General features: G+C 46.6%; 1 protein-coding gene across 1 annotated transcript in view; it reads right to left on the bottom strand.

Annotated features, from left to right (window-relative positions):
• Positions 1-2,984: 2,984 nt before the first annotated feature.
• Positions 2,985-19,276, bottom strand: part of ARHGAP31 (Rho GTPase activating protein 31) — a 61,266-nt gene continuing 44,974 nt past the window's right edge. Inside the window, exons 7-12 of the mRNA XM_087757614.1 lie at positions 17,944-18,142; positions 16,048-16,172; positions 13,569-13,628; positions 12,260-12,886; positions 11,618-11,931; positions 2,985-10,726 (exon numbers count right to left, since the gene is read on the bottom strand). Coding sequence (XP_087613740.1) covers positions 8,276-10,726; positions 11,618-11,931; positions 12,260-12,886; positions 13,569-13,628; positions 16,048-16,172; positions 17,944-18,142 — 3,776 coding nt within the window. The 3' untranslated portion in view covers positions 2,985-8,275. The remainder of the gene's footprint in view (positions 10,727-11,617; positions 11,932-12,259; positions 12,887-13,568; positions 13,629-16,047; positions 16,173-17,943; positions 18,143-19,276) is intronic.

The following is a 19,276-nucleotide window of genomic DNA, read 5'->3' as shown; positions in this document are numbered from 1 at the left end:
TACCGCTTCCTCCTTTCCTCTCACTTCTTCTGCATAAGATCTCTTTGCACAGACTCTCAGGCCCTATTTCTCCTTACCTTGATGGTTCATATACAACATACAATGCCCACTGTGTGCCCTGCTTGCATCTGGCTACCTACCTCACTGCAAAAACCAGCACCAGGCTCTCGGTGGCATTCGCTGTCCTCTGACTCAGATGATTTATTTCCCATCCTGCTCGCTGCCCTAGCATCTTAGTTTTTCATGTTCCTTACAACAGGGACTTGTGCCAAGCCAATGTTTATTGGGACCAAATAAGACTTAAAACTAGCTCATAAATGAAGCCTCCTTCTCCCACCCCTTGGCAGCCCTGCCCTCTTTGGCAACTGGGAAAAGCCTCTGCAACGTGTGGTATGCTGGGAACCTCCTGCAAGAACTCTCCCTGTAATCTCAGGCATCTATCTTTAGGGGATCCTGCCGCGTGAGGAGTTGAGGATGACTGCTGAGGGTTCATCCTCAACAGGAAAAAAAGGTGAGGGTGTTTCTGACTGTGTTAGCTTGCACGCGAGGTGAAATTCCAGCATAGACAAGGTCATCTGCAGTTCTTACACGTTCACGAGTTGAGATAAACTCTGCAAGAGAGCTGAGTGATGAGCAGTGAGCTGCTCTGGCTACCCAGGGCTGTTACTGACTGTGAGTGAGTGCAGGATTGAAAACCTTCCCTCTCTATTTTTCCCAAGGCAACACTCACCTTTAGCAGCGTACTGTGGCTGGCACAGAGGCTGGAGAATGTAAAGCCAAGCCACTTCAAATAATCCCTACAAATATCCAGCCTGGTCTTTTTACATTTCTCTTCTGCCTCCACTGTCTGACCCTCGATGTTTAAAGCAAATTATCTCGCAATACAAAAAAAAAGGTGAGTAGAGCAGTTTGTGAGCACCTATGTTTTCTGATCTAAACTTCTGCCTGACTCTTATGAAGGAGAAGGGAAAGAAATTACCTGATATTTTTCAGGCTGGTTCAACTGTATCTTATGGCTAGATTTGTTTGGTTTTTGTTTTTTTTTTTCCTCTTTCAGGTTTTACTTATCTGTAGACTTTTCCTGTTTAATAACCATCATGTGTGTTATTCTCCTTTCTCCAGCTCTGGTTGTTCCCGTGTTCCTGTTCCTTGTGGTTCATTCTTAAGCAGCTACTAAGTTTTCTTTGAAACCATTTCCTCTCACTGAACTCAAATATTTCCTGGTCTTTTCAGATAAAGGATTTAAACGATAGAGAGATATGTGGTCCCTGTAGCAGATGTGCTATGGGAGAAAACAGGTCCAGTTTTAAGATGTATCTGGAGCCAAACTGCATCACATCATTCCTCTGAATTTTCTAGGTTTGCAAAATGTAGTTCATCTCACACTGCAGTTTGCAAATACAGCATGAGAAAATAGCCACCGGTTTTTTTTTATGTAGTGAACCAAACGTTCTTGTTTTAACACTCATACTGTATCAAACTTTGGGGGCATCAGTACTTGGCCAGGTCTGAGCTTCGCAGCTCCCATTCATTTCTAATCTTTAACTCTGAAACTGTTCATCCTTTACCCTTGTGGTGAGACATGTCCTTTGAAAAGTTTATCCTCCTCATATGGAAAATGAACTCAGAGATCTCACTGCCTTTCTCTATCTTGGTCACTATGATCCCGTTCTTTTTGCTGCAGTTGATGCTTTGTGCCAGCTTGGCCTAAGTCTCCCCCACGGGGCTAAATTTCCTTCCCTGCACTGCCTGCCTTCCCTTTGCTGCCAAAAGGAATTGGCTGAAATTGTGTTCAAGCACTTCCACATGTTTAAGCACATGATTTAGCTCACAGTCCTGAGCGGAGCATGACCAGGTCTGCAGTGTGCCTTTTGCTTGATTTTCATAACCATGGGAATGCTGGGGGGCAGTTTGAGATTCTCCTCTTGTTTTATGGCCAAGTCATTGCTAGACTCTGTGGCACAAAGAACACAAAAATACAAAAGCACTAATAATAATTGGCTATGGCTAACAACAATTCCGGAGTTCAGCAGACGTGGTTTTCTCTCTCACTTTGTGTGCCAGTTGCCATGGAAAGCAGGAAGCACAACCCGGGCATTTTCCTGAAGGGAAATTGAAGTCATGAAGGAGGTAGGAGAGGGACTCAAGCCCTGAGTTCAGCTGCTGAGAAGGAAAAAAAAAGTATTTTATTTAACCTAATGCTTCATCTGCTTTTTAAGGGGAACAAAGAGCAGGCTGAACTGCAGGTGTGCCCACTGAGGCTACAACCACAAGAATCCCTGTCTTTTTTTTCCAGGGTAGAATAACAAACAGATACCAATAATATTCACTTCCCCACTACAGCACAGAGATTGAATCAATGATGGCACTGCAAGAATCCAGAGAACCAGGAAACTTAATTTGTAACTTTTTTAAGTTCTTGCTTGCCCTTTACAAATCAATAGAAGGGCATACACGATGCACCAGAGGCTTCATAATTCTCTTGTTCCAGCTTGGCTTCACCTCTACAAGCACTGGGATCCCAAAGTATTTCCATACTCTATTCTGTATTGCTCTACATTATCAGAGGCAAGGCAGAAATCTGCAGGAGATGTGCTAAATGGGAGGACATGGTTGTGCATCACTGAAACTTCAGCTTGGTAGAACTAGAAATGGTAAGAAAAAAGATTAATTTTACCCTTGGAAATTTAAAAGCATTTAGAATAATGGTAATTCTACAGAAGTCTCCGAGCCTTCACTTCATTTTCAGAGCTGCAGAGCAGCTGCAGCTCTCATAACCTCCAATCAGAAAAGTGTGTGATCAGGCCTTAACCTTCATCCCCGCAGTCAAAACCCAGACAAACACAGCTTAGTGCCCTGGCCACTCACACAAGAAAAGAAGGGCTCAAACTCTGTGTCAGAGGAAGACAAATGCATTTGCACCGCATTCATAAACCAAATCCAGGAAAAAGAAAATGTTTCAAAACATCACTAGGGCACAGGTCTGTTTTTATAAAAACTCCAGTTTAATCTCATGGCTGAGACCTGGCAAAACATCTTTTTTTTTTTGTGGCTGTTGTTTTTCTTTCTTTTTTTAAAGCAATAAGGCACAAAGGCAGGCAAGTCCACACAGAGAACAAAGCTTGACAAAAACACAATCCATCAGAGCTAGCAGGAGAAATAATCACAAACCAGGGCCAGTGGGATGGGGACAGTCCTTTTCACAGTGTCTGACTTCCAGCCCTTCCCTTGACCTGGCAGCAAATAGTATTTCAAAGGGGACCAGTGCCTGCAAATAAGATCTAAGGTCTGGGCTGCTGCATGGAGCCCTCAGGAAGCACTTGCCTCCTGCCATCCTTCCTTTCCAGGGCTGTTAAAGTCATGTTCCATCTTCAGTTAAACTCAGTGGCAAGCTTTCCATTCCTTGCTTGGAGCAGAATTAGTTATCACTGAGCCGTTACGTTGATTAGGAGCAAGCAAAAGCTAAATCAAATTGGGATCAGCTACAGCTTCTCCCCCACCTCTAGAGATATTTTTTTTTCTAGACATGAAGAGAAGCAAAAGGGACATCTGCAAAACTTGGGCATGCGTGAAAGCTAATATATGCTCCAGTAGATTGTTTGCATTTTCAAGCACTGGGGAGAAGCTTGTGGTGGAAAGCTGAATCAGTTCTTGCACTCTGGTCTCCTGTGATCTAATCCCTCTTCTCCCAGGACATGATCCAGCTCGGGAAGGCAGATTCAGGCCTTCTGCCCACCACAGATTAGCCAGAACTAATTAGCTTCTCCTCTGTGGGCAAAAAGCCAGTTGATCTCACACCCTCAGTGCTACAAAAGTTGCAGCAGAAAACAATTCCATGCATCAGCCCAAGTTTGACAGATGTGCAGGATTCTATTTAGGTAATTCCTTCATTTTAATTACATTTCCTTTTTAATATATTTATATAGAATGTTCTTTTATATATATATATATATATATAAATTTAACACAATATTCACCACTACAGGCATTTCAGAATTCATAAAGAAAAAAAGACTTTGATTGCACCATTTGGACTCTGGATGAGGGAAAATGTTGCTGGGCTTTATGGATGCTCTCTAATGCAGACCTAAGTTCTGCTGAAGCTCTAAAGGTGAAAAAAAGAAGTGCTTCACTCTTTCTGAAGTGATAGCATGGGATGGTCAGCCCAGAGTAATGTGGTTTATAAGGTAAAATACAATCCTCATTTCTGTTTAGCCTCTTGCCAATAAGGTAGCTCCCACATGAGCTAACATTGTCCCTCCTTTCCATCAGGGGATTCCCATCTTTGCCAGCCCAACCAGTTCACTCTGAGCTACACTTATCAGAAGCTACACAAACCCCCTGACTACATGGGAAGAATAAGTGAAATTTAGTCACTTGTCTCCCATTGGTAAAAGTGCACAAGCAACACATGCTGGTGATACCATATCACGACTGAGACTGGGGCGATCTGCAAACTTAGGGAGTGGCCTTTACGCTCTTCACAGTCTCAAGGGACTCAAATGTACTGCAGCATCCCAGAAATGATCCTTGCAGAGCTGCAAATGATGTGACAGCCTATTTAGGAAGGTCCTTTCCATAATGCCAAGAACAACCGACTTAGCTCTCCTGTACACAAAACTTCAAATTCTGGGCCAGACCCATCTCCCATAAATATCTGATCTATCCCTCTCCATAATGCTTCACAGGAAAAACCAAACAAACCTAAAAACAAGCAAAACCCCCAAAAGCCTTTCTTAAAGTCTCTAGTGTTGCAGCGCTGTGCTGGAGGGCAGGAGTTTGGTACCCACAATGTACCACTGCAAAACCGCGAACCTCAGAAGAGCTTCCAGTCTCAGGTTCAATCTGCTACAGCAGGGTGGCAGAGGACAACCTAAGGTCTCTGAAGCAAAGATGACATCAGGTCTGACCCTGAAGCTGACCTCAGGAATGGCTTAGTAAAGTTGGATCTCAGGAAGCTCCAACCTCACAGTCAGCACCGCTCAATAGCAGATGGCTTCTGTCTTCTGGATCTACCCAACTATCAAGCCCTGGTCCTTGAAGCTGACTGCAACTGTCAGTATCAACATGGATCCATCATCGAGCATTAGAAACTCTGCAGAAGTCTGGATCTGGATTTGGGAATGGCGATACCTGTGCAATGGCGCACCTTGCAACTAAGCAAGTACTCCCAGCTCTGCAGGACCTGGGGCTTTATCTCAGCTCTTTCAATAGAAGCCCACTTGTGACCACAGAGCTATAGTGATGTGCCTGCATTAAGCCCACTTGGCTAGGCTCTTGGACGTTTGATACATCAGCTGAAGGCTGGAGATGAAATTGTAGATAGAGATGGGATCGAGCTACAAAATAGAGATGTCATTACAGAATCTCTGCTTAATTATAATCCAGGACCTGGATCTGACTTCAAATTCTGAAATACCCTTAAAAAGTATAGTCTGGATACAAATTTTAGTTGAGGCTGATCTTCAACATTAAGTAAAGATTTCTAATAACTTTCTCTTGCAGGAGTTTCACCACTTATGCCAAAAGTGCTATTACTTACTGGAACGCTGCTAAGAGCGGAAACAGTGTATTGTATACAAATTGCCAGACCTCATTTCTTGTTCATAGATCAGCTTATAGGAGAACAAGGAGGGAGGGGGGGAAAGAACAGATTTAAGGTGCCAAGGTTTCATCACATTTTCTTTTTCTTTTGATATATTACTTTGTGAGCTTCGCTGGCTCTGTTCCAGATGCCTTGGCAGTCAAAACTTCTAGGAACTGAGAGAATATAAATCCCTGCCTAAAGTAAACTATTTTGTTGATGCCAAAAAAACCTGGGCATCATTTCTACAACTTTTACTTTCTGTAAAGCCTTACCACAATACCTCGTATCACACCTTTCCAAGTCATTTGCCATTAACCGAGCCAGTGGTGGTTAAAAGCTTTCCCGTGAGGCAGTAAAAAAGGCATTTGGGTGCCATGTAAATGCAGCACAGAGCTGTGCTAGCTATGAGGAGCATGGAGGACTGGGAATCCCCTAGTTTTAATGGGAGGCTGCACAGGCATCTTATGGTCTGGAGGGGGGATAATACAATTATCATGAAGCTGCATATTCTGGACCCACCATCCATGGCTTGCCCAGGTAAAGCATAGGCTGGCATCTGTGAGACAACGTGGACCCAAACAAGAACTCCAGGCCCTCGTCTGGTTTAATATTCTCCCTCAACAAAACGGACAGCACAGACTTAGTTCTCTGCTCTGTTCCCTCTTACATTGCGTTATGCACAAGTAAGGAGTAGAATGGGGAGCTGGTGGCAAGGAAAAGCCCTCTTGCCTTTTCACACTCCCTTTGGATATGGCAGGAGGAAATTCTGCTGAAGATATGTTCCTTGCATTTGTGAGCCCAGAACTTCTCTAAAGTACTCTGTCATCTCTCCCCTTTAGCAATCAAAGAGCGCAGAGAAAGCACTGTACAGACTCTGTGCCCTCCAGCCACAATGACACTAATTAAGTGACACATTCAGTACAGACCAAGAGCTCATGGGTTGAGTTTGCCAGCAGTTTGAAAATGACAGTAGTTCAGAAAAAAAGCCCTAAACATACATCCATTGGGAAATTCTGACTGACACTCATTGTGGTGGCTATAGCACCTCCTACCAGATGCTCAGTTACTGCTTAAACTATAGCCCATAATACCCATCCGAGGGCCTACAGACTCAGACATCTCCATGAATGATGGCCCCTACGAGCACCATTACAGTGACAATCTCAGTGCTGGCAGCAACACCTGTGTTCCCATCTCCTCCGTAGTCACTAGTGACATTTAAATTGCAGAGGCAACACGAGCTGTACCTGACTTGGCAATCGCCCACAGTCACATACCAAGGCAATAGATAAGCCTGTGGTTAATGCAGAGTTAGGGGCTTTATAAAGGAGGCTTTAACTTTATTCCCACAGCAGCTGTTGCTCATATGAACATGTATTTGTCTGTAACAATAACGGCCCTTCAGGAGAGAGTTTAATTCACTTCAAATCCCCCTCTCAGGATATTGTTCATGATCTGTTCTGCAGTCCCACAAATCATCCTCTTTACCATATTCTTAATCAGTCTGGCAGCACTGAGGGCCAGGGAGGTGACAACCAGCCATGCTCTCAAAGAAACAGTGTAAAATCACAAGGAGAGGAAGTTTAAAGGGGGAGGAAGCACCTGGGGACATGCCACACAGTGGCAATGAAAGACCAAGGGTCAAAGATATGTCAGTCAGGGTGCAAGAGGACAATAGCCCAAGGACATGCAGATCAGAAGATCCTCTTGCTTTTCTCTGCTGTTGGCAGTGTGGAGCACAGCTGGAGATAGTTGCAGAGGTGTCATCTGGCTTTAAGCAACGATGAAAATAGTTGATATTTTGTTATCACCTTTTTTATGACCATATCTTTGCTTTCATTGATACCAGCCTGAGAAGTCTTTACCGCTGGACAGTCAGCTACACACTCATTCCCCAGCCACACGAATGTTGTCTGCCCAAGGAAGGTGTGGCTGAGCACAAGAAAACTCATGAGCAGGACTTAGAAGATTAAAAGAACACCTAGGAGTTTCCTGTCCAGCTACTTTCATTGCTTGCACATGCTGGAAAGAGCACATCTTTGATGCAAGAACAGAGCTGGAGGCAGTGCCTTCAGGTTGTATGTTTGTCACTGGAGCATGCTTGGGTGTCTCACACTCCGTATGACTTGCTCATGCCAGCTTCACCTTCCTCTTCAGCTATCCCCAGTCTCTTTGCACTGTTTATTTACACTCTCTAAATCAGACAACAGAAATGGATAGGCATGGTCCTTCACTGGTGGCTGGGAAACAATGGAAGGAGGTCCCAAACATCTGGACTTACCTCCTCAGCAGATGTTGTGCCCCTGTACCCTGGGCTGCAGTGCTTTGGAACAGTGTTTCCCCCCAGCCCTATTTTCTAATTATACCAAGATTTATTTCTCCTTTTTTCCATAGGGAGGATGAGACTTTCACAGGGCTTGTTAGACAATAAGTATGAGGAAATGCAAGTTCCCTGGGACAGGCTTACAAAAAAAAAAGCAGGCAGTGAGGGACTAGGCAGGGGTGAGAAAGGGAAGGAAAAGCAAGACAAAAAGACTATGACCCTCTGTAGCAAAATGCTTTGCAGGAAACTGTAAAGAATTTGGGTCCATCTTGCACAAAATAGTTATAAAAACAGCAAAATGGCAACAGAGTTGGTCTTGGACACTCCCATCCCATCCCAAGGAAAAAGAATAAGAGAAGCAGTTGCTACTCAATCTGCCTCCCACTTCGTCCATCCAGAATCACAGAGCGCCTCTGGGGCTGGTAAAAGCAGCTAGTAGAGGTCTCCAGTCTCTGGCCATTCTTGGGGATGGTCATTTTGTTCCGCAGCGTCACCCCCTCGGGCGTTGTCCGCGAAGTCTCAGACAGATCGCCACAAATGGGGCTCGAAGAGGTGGTCTGAGTGGGGCTCCTTATGGGTGATAACAACACCCTGGAGTCTCCTGAAGAGGAGGGATGGTCCATAATGGGGAAAGGGGGACTGAAGAGAATCAGACTCTGGGGCCTCCCGGGCCTAGATCTATAAGAAGGCTTGGAGAACCCTGATGGTCTCTCCATCTTTGAGGACTGTGGGTTATCTCCAGCTGTCTCCCCCTCAGAGGTGCGCTTTCGGCGCAGAACAGGGGCATCCAGAGCAGGGTGATGACTGGACTGAGATGGCTCCAGCGGAGAGCCAAGGCTGCTGTGCCAAGGGCAGGCTGAGTCCTTTTGAGCTGGGTCACTGTTTTCTTTCTCTGCTTTGGCTTTCTTCTCTGCCAGTGGGCTCTTGGGGGCCTCCATGTGGCTCCATGCCACCCGTTGTGTCTGCCTGGCAGCCTGCTTGGCTTCTGCTTCCTTCTTCTCTGCCGGCGGAGCAGCGTTCTGAGCTTGCAGGGGCTGGGGGATCTGGGTGTACTGAATCTTGGGCGGTATCACAGGCACCGCTTTAGCCTGGCACATCTTAATCATGAAGGAGGTCCTGACCGCTGACACGCTGACAGGGGCAGAGTTACGACGGCCAGTGGTGGCATGGGCCACTGCCAGGTAATCCAAGTCTAGATCCATGTGGGTATTGAAATGAGACCCCCAGGGAACACCTTTACTCGCAGCAGGGCAGGCAGTTGGCAGGGATGGGACAGAATCACTGCTTTTTACTTCCTTCTGCCCACACGAGAGGTTCCCAGGGGCAGAGGGTATGGACAGGCTCTCGAATGTGAAGAAATCTGGGGCTGGAAGGAGCGAATCCAAGTTGAGGGATGATGGCCTAGTCTTCACTTTGCGAGGTGTTTCTTCACCTTTATTACTGAGCTGTGACTCAGTGGCAGAGCACAACTCTTTGGTAACAGTCTCTCCTCCCAGGGAAGTGTCCTGAGACATGGATAACTCCTCCTTTGTGTTCTTCACCTGTGAAGAACTGCCTGGGCTATTTTGGTATGGTAAAGACAGCTCAAGCTTTGAGCTCCAAGAGTTTTCTTTGCTCACATCCACTTTCTTTTCTTCTGGGTCTGAAAGAGGGATTCTGGAGGGTCCTTCTTTCTCAGCTGGTGCTTCCTCCCTGCTGAGGGGGACCTGAGGTTCTTCTGGAGGACTTGTGCCATTCTCATCTTGCTTACCTTTGCCCAAACTAGAAGGGGAGATGGGTTGTGTTTTGGGAAGCTCACAGGTCACTGGCAGAATGTCACTGCATGGTTGCTGCTGGTCAGTGGCATCTATGAAAGAGAATGGTATAGTCCACAGACTCATCACTGTGTCCTTACTGTCCAGGGAGAGGCTGCGACTGAATCGTGGTCTAAGAGAAAGGCCTGTCTCTGCTCTCTGGCTCTGTGGCTGAAACTCCTGTATCATCTTCTCCTGAATGTCCTTAAAGGTGGGGGAATGGAGTGGGCTTGTAACCCACTGGTGATCCTCCCATGGCTCCACAAGTTCTAAGCTCTGCACATTATCTGTCCAGGTATCCTCATCATCCTGGTCACCAACATCATGGGTTCTGCTAACAGCATTGCCCTCCTTCAGCTCCTGGATTCCAGCTCCACTCAGCGGCTTGGAGGAGAATGTGTCCCTGTCACCAGCAGTCATTATCTCAGGCTTCTCCCTCTGAGTCTGGACTCTGACAAGACCATCTTTTTCCCTCTGCTGCTGGCAAGTGGTATCTTTTTCTTTCCCTGACTCTGGACATGTTCCTTTGGAACAAGAAAATTCATCACTTTGGGCAACCTCATTACATTCTGATTGACTATGAAGCTTCCAGTCCAGGGGAGGAGTGAGACATTCATTCCTGCTGTCCACCACTGAGTGATGGTTCTTTGGAGTGGCTGTGCCAGTCGGAAGAGTACCCAGTTTGGGTAGGGCTGAAGCACAGCTCTGCTGTGCAACCACATCAGATTGGCAGTTGTGGAGGCTGTCTTGTCGTTCCATGCCGGTGGCACCAAATAAAGGCACTTGAGTTGTTACCTGTGGTGTTCTGCTTGCAGAATTCTGCTCAGACAGTGTTGGACTCTGCCCTGGGCCGGAGGAAGAACTATCTGTTTGTACTGAAGAAGAGGATTCAGAAATTAGGCCCATCTTGGGGGCAGCTGCTGGCAAGAGCAATAGCTCCTCTTCAGGTTCAATAATTTTCAGTTCCTGATGTATCTCTGGCCACAGCGGTTCCAGAAGGGCATTCGCAGGGTCCTCCTCAGTCTGAAAAACAGAAGAAAAGCCATGACCTGGCAGCTCACACCTTACCAGTAAATACCCCTCCATTTTCCTCAAACAGACCTCTTAGAATAGACATGCTCCTGGATGAGCACACTCACGGGTACAGAAACACAGACACACATACTGCTACCATTTCAAAGAAGGAAATACGTCTATAAACAAGTGGGTTTATGGATGAGAAGATCCAAGGTGCAGCCAAAATGAGGCCTGGACAGATGTACTGAAAGAGTGAGGTGAATGAGCAGCTGGAATGTCTCAGCCTGCTTCTCAGCTCTTCCCATTCAGGCTCGCTTGGCTTTGCCAGAGAATCTGCATTCCCAAATCACACATGAACTGGAATGAATAATCTATTCAAGGAGCTATGCCAACAGCTCTTTAAAAAGCTGTCCAGAGATGAGTATCGCTGTAAGAAACTTGGTGAAAAAGCTCTGCTAGAGATACAGAGGAGGCAAAAATAATAATAAAAAAAAATAGTGTGTAGAGAATGGAAGAAAAAAGGACTGTTCAGGCTGTCCAGGACAAATGGGACAGCAAAAACAGAAGGGAAATTCAGAGACCATGAGTCAAAATGCTCAGACATCCGGACAGTCTCGCATGTGGAGAGTCTCAGAGCAGACAGAATGTACTGACTGCAATCGTATAGTTACAGGACAAGAAGACCAAAAGGGGACAGTAGGTAGTTGTGTAAAGGTAAATCACCACATGGTGATGTGGACAGCAGTGAAATCAGTACATGGTCAATTCTTGACCCTGCTTAGCCTAGGTCATAGGCTGAGTTTTCATGACTACGGACACACAACGAAACTTTAAACAATCTCCCAGTCACCACCATGACATTGTCCCCCATCTTTTTTCTCATGCTTTCTTCCTTACCACATCTCTTAAGCGTGACCCTTCTTCTGTCTTAGCTGTCTCGATCTCCTGCTGGACACAGCTGCCTTCTGAGGAGACATCCTTCATCTTGAGCTGTCCTTGCTCTGCCTTGTCTGCAGGGAGTGGCCCCATACGAACCTCTGAGGCTGGTGTTTGTTCCAAGGTGGGACTCTGCTCTGAAGACTGCCGGGGGCTGCTGGTGCTGCTTGTGCAGCTGCTTTGCTCACATAACGTCTCCTGATTTTCTGCTGCGGGCTGTGGAGTTTCTAAGGACTCGGTTTTCCTGGCTGCCATCTGCTCCTCAGGGTGAGAGCCTGGATCAGAAACACAAATGAATGATGTGACTACTTGGGACTGAAAACATGTGTCCTGAGACAAAGCGGTACTGTTTCAACCCAATGCCGACTAACAAAGCTAAAGAGCTCCCTCCGGGCGCAACAGGACATTGCTGGGAGGCCACCCACCTCCCCAGTCTCATTACTGCAGCAAGCACCAACCTGACCTGCTACAGTCAACCCTGCTACAGCTTGGTCTCTTTCCTAGCGTAAGAGCAGGCTGGAGCAACCTTCATGCCACCAAGCTGCAGGGCACCTCCAGTAGCCCAACAGAGGCTCCACATCCCCCTCCTTAACACACTTTTACCTCTAGATGCTTCCACTGGCAGAGTGGGCCCCGGCTGTTTTTCCTTCCGCTCTGGTGCCTGCTCTGTCCTCATGGGCATCCCAGCTTCCAGGACAGAGGGACTCGTGCTCTCAGCCACCAAGGAAGACAGCTCTTCTAGGCTGGAGAGGGAAAGCTTCTCCTTGGCAGGCACGCGGCAGGGGGTGCTGTTGGTGCTGATGACTGCGGATACCCGGAGAGGGACAGAGACGGCGAAGGGCTCTGAGATGTTCAGGGCTTTCCTCTGGTGACGAGGGGAGGCCTCCAAGGGAAAGAGGCTGCTTGGGAAGCCTGACTTGGAGGCTGTTTCGGAGGTGTAGAACATGCGGCCACCTTTGGGGGAAGTCTGCTCGTTTTCGGCATCCTCTGCTGCCCGGAAGACCTTCAGCTGCTCAGGGGGCGACTTTGTCTGTGGTGTCCGGGGAGGACCTTTCTCCCCACTCAGCTCTGAGCATCCTTTGGCCCCCATGGCAGATCCTTCCCGCTCCCACTCATTGTCCTTGCTGAGGTCATATGAGCTGCCTGTGCCTCCTGTCCGTATCTTCATCACCGGAACAAAAAACCCTCCAGTAGTCACTGTTCGTTTGAATCTGCTCTTTTCGTCCTCCCCTGGAGGTGGGAAGATAGGAAGGAGTCAGTGGGAAGCAAATCACTTGCAAGCAACCTTCGTCTGTGAGGAGCCCTCCTCAGTTGCCCCAGGGATGAGTCCTGCCCTGGTGAACACCCACATTTCCCCAGAGAGGTGGGGACAGCAGGCACTGAAGGTCTTCCAGGCTCCAGCCCTGGGACCTCTTTCAAACTGGGCAGGCAGGGCTGGATAGGATGCCCTCCAGTGGAAATCACCTAAGACTCTTATTAGAGGCCCCTCTCAGTCAGATACAGCCAAGTCTAGGGCTAGCATGCATTGCCCACAAAGACCACAGCACTGGGCTTTGTTGGCTTATTGCAAGCACTTTTCACTGCTTTATTCTTTTCTTTATAAATGGGAATTTTGCACCCAGAATAAACAAGAATGAAATCAAAGCAATCCCACTGCTAATAAAGATGCAGCTGGGCACAGTGGTAACTCTCAGGTGCATGCACCAACATAAAAGACACAGAAAATGGTTAAAAATGTATGCACACAAAGGTGGGGGCACATGTCAGCAGCCATGGCACAAGCATACAAAGATACACAATATGGTGAGGCAGGCAAAGAAACAGGCCACTGCATCCATGCAGGCATGGGGAAGAGCTGAGAATGAAGAGGTACAATCCTTTGCCTTTATGGTATAGGTTATTGATGTCTCACCTTCCACTGGCAGGGAACACAGCGAGTCCATGCTCTTTGCGGGCCGAATAGTTGCTTTTTCTGTGGAAAATGAGTTTTAGAAACAGGCTTCAGATCCTGCAGCTTTGCAGGTTTCAGCCCATAAAGACCAAAGGCTACATATAGACGGGCATGCCAGGCAGACATCAAAGTTATTTTCCATTTCCAAGCATTCCCCCTCTGCATCCGCACCACGCGGCTTATTACCCACAACACATGTCCACACAGCTGGGGATCTGCTAGCACTAACAACAGCTTTGCACCTGCCGGACGCGTGGAGAGCTATACTTAACCCAGCCAGTCAGCACCATCTCCACTGTGAAGCAGTTAAGCATCCCCAAAGCCGTTATGTGCCACTGCCCTCCCCGATCAAGTCACGCTATTGGTTGTGGGGAATTTTTAACTAAACTGACATAAATGCCTTCTCACCTCTCATTCCTGATAGCAAATGTTAGGTTATTTTTACGTTGCACTCCCAGGCTTTTTTGCTGGCATGAGCATACCCTGCCTCCAGCAAGTACTCCAGGAAATTTATGAGGGCAGCAAGCAACCTATTTTCCTGGTCATCCTCGATGGACTTGCTTGTCCAGAAACAAGCTGCCATTTGTCACCAGACACTCTACAGGTCTGTTCCTGAGAGGTTTTGGAAGCGTGTAGCTGTTACTGCTCTGAAAAGGGGAGATGGGAGGAATGTAGCTGGCAAGGAAGACAAGTTAGTCTCTGGCAGCCCAAAAAGGGTCCGTGAAGCTCTGGAAAATGTCTGGGAGCAAAAAGTTTGCTGTTTACAATGTTACACAAAGTAGGTAAGGCAGAAAATGAGCAGGCTTGTTGGATTTAATTTGTTTATATAATTAATGCTTCTGGGACTCACTTTCACATGAGCATAGGAGAACCTCCAGCTACTTTTTGCATTTATATGGAGTCCTGGCTACCTTTTATGTTCATATGGCATGATGTCTTGAGCACTGGCTCCGCTTTCCTGGAGGAACAGAATTCAAGCTGTGGAGCTCGCATTTTATGTGACTTGCAGACTTGTGTGCATGGACACAAACTGTGTTAAAGCACGCGCTGAGTTTCAACAGCAAGTTCCTCTGTTTCCTAACATTAGGTTATAAGCAGAGAGCACACAAAAATACAACACGGCAGCACTAAAGCACTGCTTCTCAAAAGCACTACTTCAGTGCCTAAGTCTCTGCGCATGGTTGTGCATTTGTGTGTCCTGCTGGTGAAAATGTACAGCCTCCTGTCGCTCAGTACTGTGCTTGGAACAAGGCTCGGCCCCTGCGATCACTGGGCTCCAGTCATTCCTGGGCATCCTTGGGTTAGCACTATTTTGGGACAGAGTATTCCTTATCAAAGTGAGAAGGTGATCCCGTGATCAAAATAGGATGGAGAGCTATTCTGAGGTCTGCCATGAGCACCCTATGCGAGGCCATCTGTACATGCAAAACATGGGGGAAGGCAGGGGTCCAAAAAGATCTGGATCCAGCATTTGGCTTCACACTCACTTCTGATCCAAATACAGCCTCTCTTATATGTAGTGGTAAGTAATGTTGCCAACATTAACTATTTTATTTTAAGTCTTGCAATGTTTGGTAGTGTTCCTCCAAACACCAGCTCCTGGAGTCATGAGATTATCTAAAAAAAAATTCCACCTTCATCTTCTTTTTAAAAAGTAAATTTCTTGACTTGGAGATACTAAAAAAATCTAGGACACATAAACCTGAAACACTTCTTCATGAGCTCAGGTAAGAAAGAGTATGCTTTCTTCTAAAAATTGTGATTACTTTGAAGTCAACTTCATGATTTTTAGAACTTGAGTCATCATTTCTGAACACTAGGAATTGGCACTGCCATGTGATTTTTCTAGGAAGCAGAGTGTTTAAGAGATTGCAGCTCACAAGGGGCTAGAACTTGGGATTACAGCCAGGAGAAAAGACAATTTCTCTCTTGTAAATTCTGCAAAAGTAATAGCTTCCCTCAAAGTGCTGAGAGCCAGGAGCCATAGGACCTCCTGGAGCCTTGTATTTCACAAAGACACTGAACACAGTTGGTTCTTTAATGCCCTTTAGTGGAAGGACAGTCTGGATAGACAGCTATTCACCCAGTGCCATGTAAGGAACATTAGGAGCCAGAGGCTGGCTGGGCTGGAAGAGTGGACTAATCCAAACCTACACAGCATTTTCTAGTCCCCAAGCTTGACAGCTGGGCAATGAGAGCCTGTTTATCACATACCAAAATGGAATATTTACTGTAGCTGTCTGGCATAGCCTCCTGAAAGGATGCTTCTCACCATCACGTGAAAATGAGATGTGCATGAAACCAGGCAACAAACATGACCCCATTAGACTATCTCAAGTCTAATGGTATTAGTGTCATGTGCATACAGGTTGGCCCATGCTATCAATATCACAGGAGAAAGCTGCAGAGAGAAATACTTAACTGAAAAGTGTGTTCTTACCAGAGAGCTTCTGTGCCCTTACGAAGACACTCCCGTTTCGACTCAGTTTAGACTTTGATTCTGAGCCAGAACGGCCCAAGTTAAATATCGACTTCCATTTCTTGGACTTGGTAGATAATTTTCTCCTGGAAGGAAAAAGTGCTCAGGAGGTTACTAAACCCTAGAGACTTTTGTCTTTTTAATATCCCGCAAAAGCCTCTGAGCTCTCTCCCCTTAATACTGTGCCTCTTTTCTTCTCACACCTCTTTTAATTCTAAGGCATGCAAGGCATAGCTACAAAACCAGCTCTTGCTTTTCTGTAAGTAAGTGATTTATCTGTATTGCTGATTTAACCATGTCATGGATGGAAAGACACCTAAGCCGACTCTTCAGAGAGTTGGCTCTGGCACCATGCTACAGCAACTGTGATTGACTGAGCAATCAACCATGCTTGTCTCCAGAAAGGAGAGGTTTCCGAGGCTAGAGCTATCTTGCAATATGGTAAAGAAAAATTGCCTTTTTAAAAGGTTTTAATGACAAAATGCAAGATAAATTCCAGAGAATTCATGGAACTGGTACTATCGCTCGCTCCGTGCACAAAGCTATCCTTTAAAGTCCACATGTCTTATCATTTTTATGAATTAGTGAAAATAAAAGGATCCCGTAATACAAACTAGCTATTAATGCTTCTCAGGCTAACATTAATTTAATCATAGGTGTTATATGATCATATGCAAGTATAATGTATCAACCAAAAAGGAGGCGGCTTAAGGGAATTAAATCAGTTTCTCGTAACTGTCAGAGGAAGTGGGACTCCAGTTCCCTGTGTCTCTTTGGAAATCCCAGCAGCTGCTACTCCTGAAGTCAGTTTTCTTCTATGCATATTACTGCATGAAGCTCTGTTTCAGTTCCTTCACATACCCATTCTGACTCCTCCTTCAATCTCCCCTCTTCCAGAGTAAGAACCCTCTTATCTCCCTGTCTTGCTCTCCATAATGAGCTTTCTACCCCCATAGCTCTGCTTTTCTTTCAGATCAGTACTCAGAAGAGCACAAATCTGTCCTACAAAGAGGATTAATATCTTGGGGATAGGAATGTTCTCTTCAAGTGAGAAAGGAAAAAGCACTCCAGAGGGGCAATACACCCTTTTGTCTTAAGCTGGTTATCCTCTTGCCAATACTCTGTTAGATGGCTCCTTTTTGCTTTAATATATCAAGTGCAAATAAATATCTTTGCTCCAGTGCTTTATGGGTCAGTAGATTAATGAGCCTCCTGCTGCAGAGGCTATAATCTCTCAGAACCAGGTAGTAGAGTGGCCATATATTAACAGATAGATAGACCAATAGATAAATACTTATGCTGGGCAGCAGTGCCAACAACTGCAGCGACCTCAGCTGAAATCAGACTCTTCTCCTGGCATAGGCACAGGTGGCATAGGTGCCACTATGTGAATATCTCTCCGTGCTAGGAGTGAAAATTTGCCTTACTGCTTGGCTATGAGTGTAGAGGAACCTGGAGAACGATGAAGCTGAGCAGGTCAATGCCACCAGCCGTGCCGTGGACCAGCCACCAGCAGGTGGAGAGCTGTGTTCAGACCTGCTCCACGTTCAGCCCACGTTTAGCCAAATCCTGAGCTGACACAAGGACGCAAAGACAATTAATTCCTCCTGCAGGAGGTCTACGAGGTTCTGCCCCGATGAAGGGATGAGGACTAATGGAGCTGTGAACCCAGCAACTGCAATGCTTCTCAGGAGCAACTGTGCCTCTTTTGAGAAGGGCACACAATTTTCTCTCAGTGGTGGTTGTAGATTCATGCATGCAGGTGTGGGGGTATCACACTAACAAAAGTCTCATTCCCGATCATGCTGGGGAACCTGCACTTTTTTGTTTGCACTTTACACTCCTCTTGGCACTTACTTGCTGTCGGGGAGGTCAACAACTGTGTGGAAGAGGGACCCAGTTACAGGGACAATTTCAGGCAAGCTGTTCTCTCTTCTCTCCTTCCGAGCAGGGTGGGAAGCAGACAGACTCCGTGCCTGCGCCTCCTCCAGGCTCACCAGTTTCATTGGCAGGGAGGCCGAGGGGAGAGTCAGACTTTTCACAACTGATGTGCTCTCTGAAAAGCAAGAAAATACATTCCCGCCTGGGGTGAGGAGAGACGAGAGCAAGAGCTTCATGTCTTTATTTGACTGGAACATCTCCTGCGGAGCGGGGAAAGGAGCAGCACGTGCAGGGAGAGAGGCTTTTTGTCAGATAAGTCTTCCATCTCCCCAGCAACCTTATCCATCTGAATGCATTCCCAGCAGGGGCCACACTCACCAGCCAAAGGCTGCAGTTGCAGACTTGCTGCCTCTGCTGAAGACGCTTCAGTGTGAAAGAGGCGTCTCTGAAAACCACCAGGATTCACACATTCCCCTTTCTCCTTCTTTCTTCCCTCCCTCCCTCCCCAGATTTTGGAGCAGTCCCTGATCCAAACCTGCTGCCTAATTCTTTCTCTCACTTCCACATCTTTCTCCTTGTCTTATTCCAGGAAAGGGGACTGTTCTAAAAACCAGCATTATTTTACCTTCCTAATGCATTTCAGGACTATGGAAAGGAGTGTGACCAACAGCTCTGGAAACTGAAGTTCTCTGTTTACATGGGCAGAGGCAAAGCCAACTTCCCATATGCTGCCCCACCAACAGCCCTGTCCTAAACAGACCTTCTCAATGTGCACGAAGGAAGCACAGTCTCCTGGACCTAATGGTACTTAGCCCTTCTGCTGAAGCATGGTGCAAGCTCCTGCCTGTGCAGAGGGTCTGGGTGAAGGAGCACTTTCCCACTAAGAAATCAACCAGAACCATCAGCATGTTCCTCTCCCGACTCCACACAGATGTTAAAGGCCAGCAATGTTCAGCACTTACAAAACTTGGGTCAGTTTTGGGCCAGTGACCTGCGGTACAACCAGAAGCCTTGGAATTTACTAGTCAGTGTTTTGCTGCAATGCTTAAGGCAGTACGGGAGCAGTTTCTTACTCCGTGCCTTCTGCCAGGGCATAAAGAAGGGCATAGAAATGTCACCTGCACTGGCAGAGCAGGGATGCTACAGGTCGAGCAGGGCACTGCACTGGAACTGCAGGTTCCAACGACAGAATAGCAGGGAAAGCCACACATTAAGGGAAAGGTGGATGGGACAAGCTGACACAGGGCTGGAAAGCAGAAAGGTTACTCCCTCATTTCTGCAGGTATTATGAGTCTTCCCAGTGTGTAAA

Source organism: Nipponia nippon, unplaced genomic scaffold (assembly GCF_047370975.1).
Source record: "Nipponia nippon isolate SJK-2023a ecotype South Korea unplaced genomic scaffold, ASM4737097v1 scaffold_2, whole genome shotgun sequence".
Classification (NCBI taxonomy): Eukaryota; Metazoa; Chordata; class Aves; order Pelecaniformes; family Threskiornithidae; genus Nipponia; species Nipponia nippon.
Note: the sequence above shows the minus strand (reverse complement) of the source record. Positions and strands in the feature narration are given on the sequence as shown.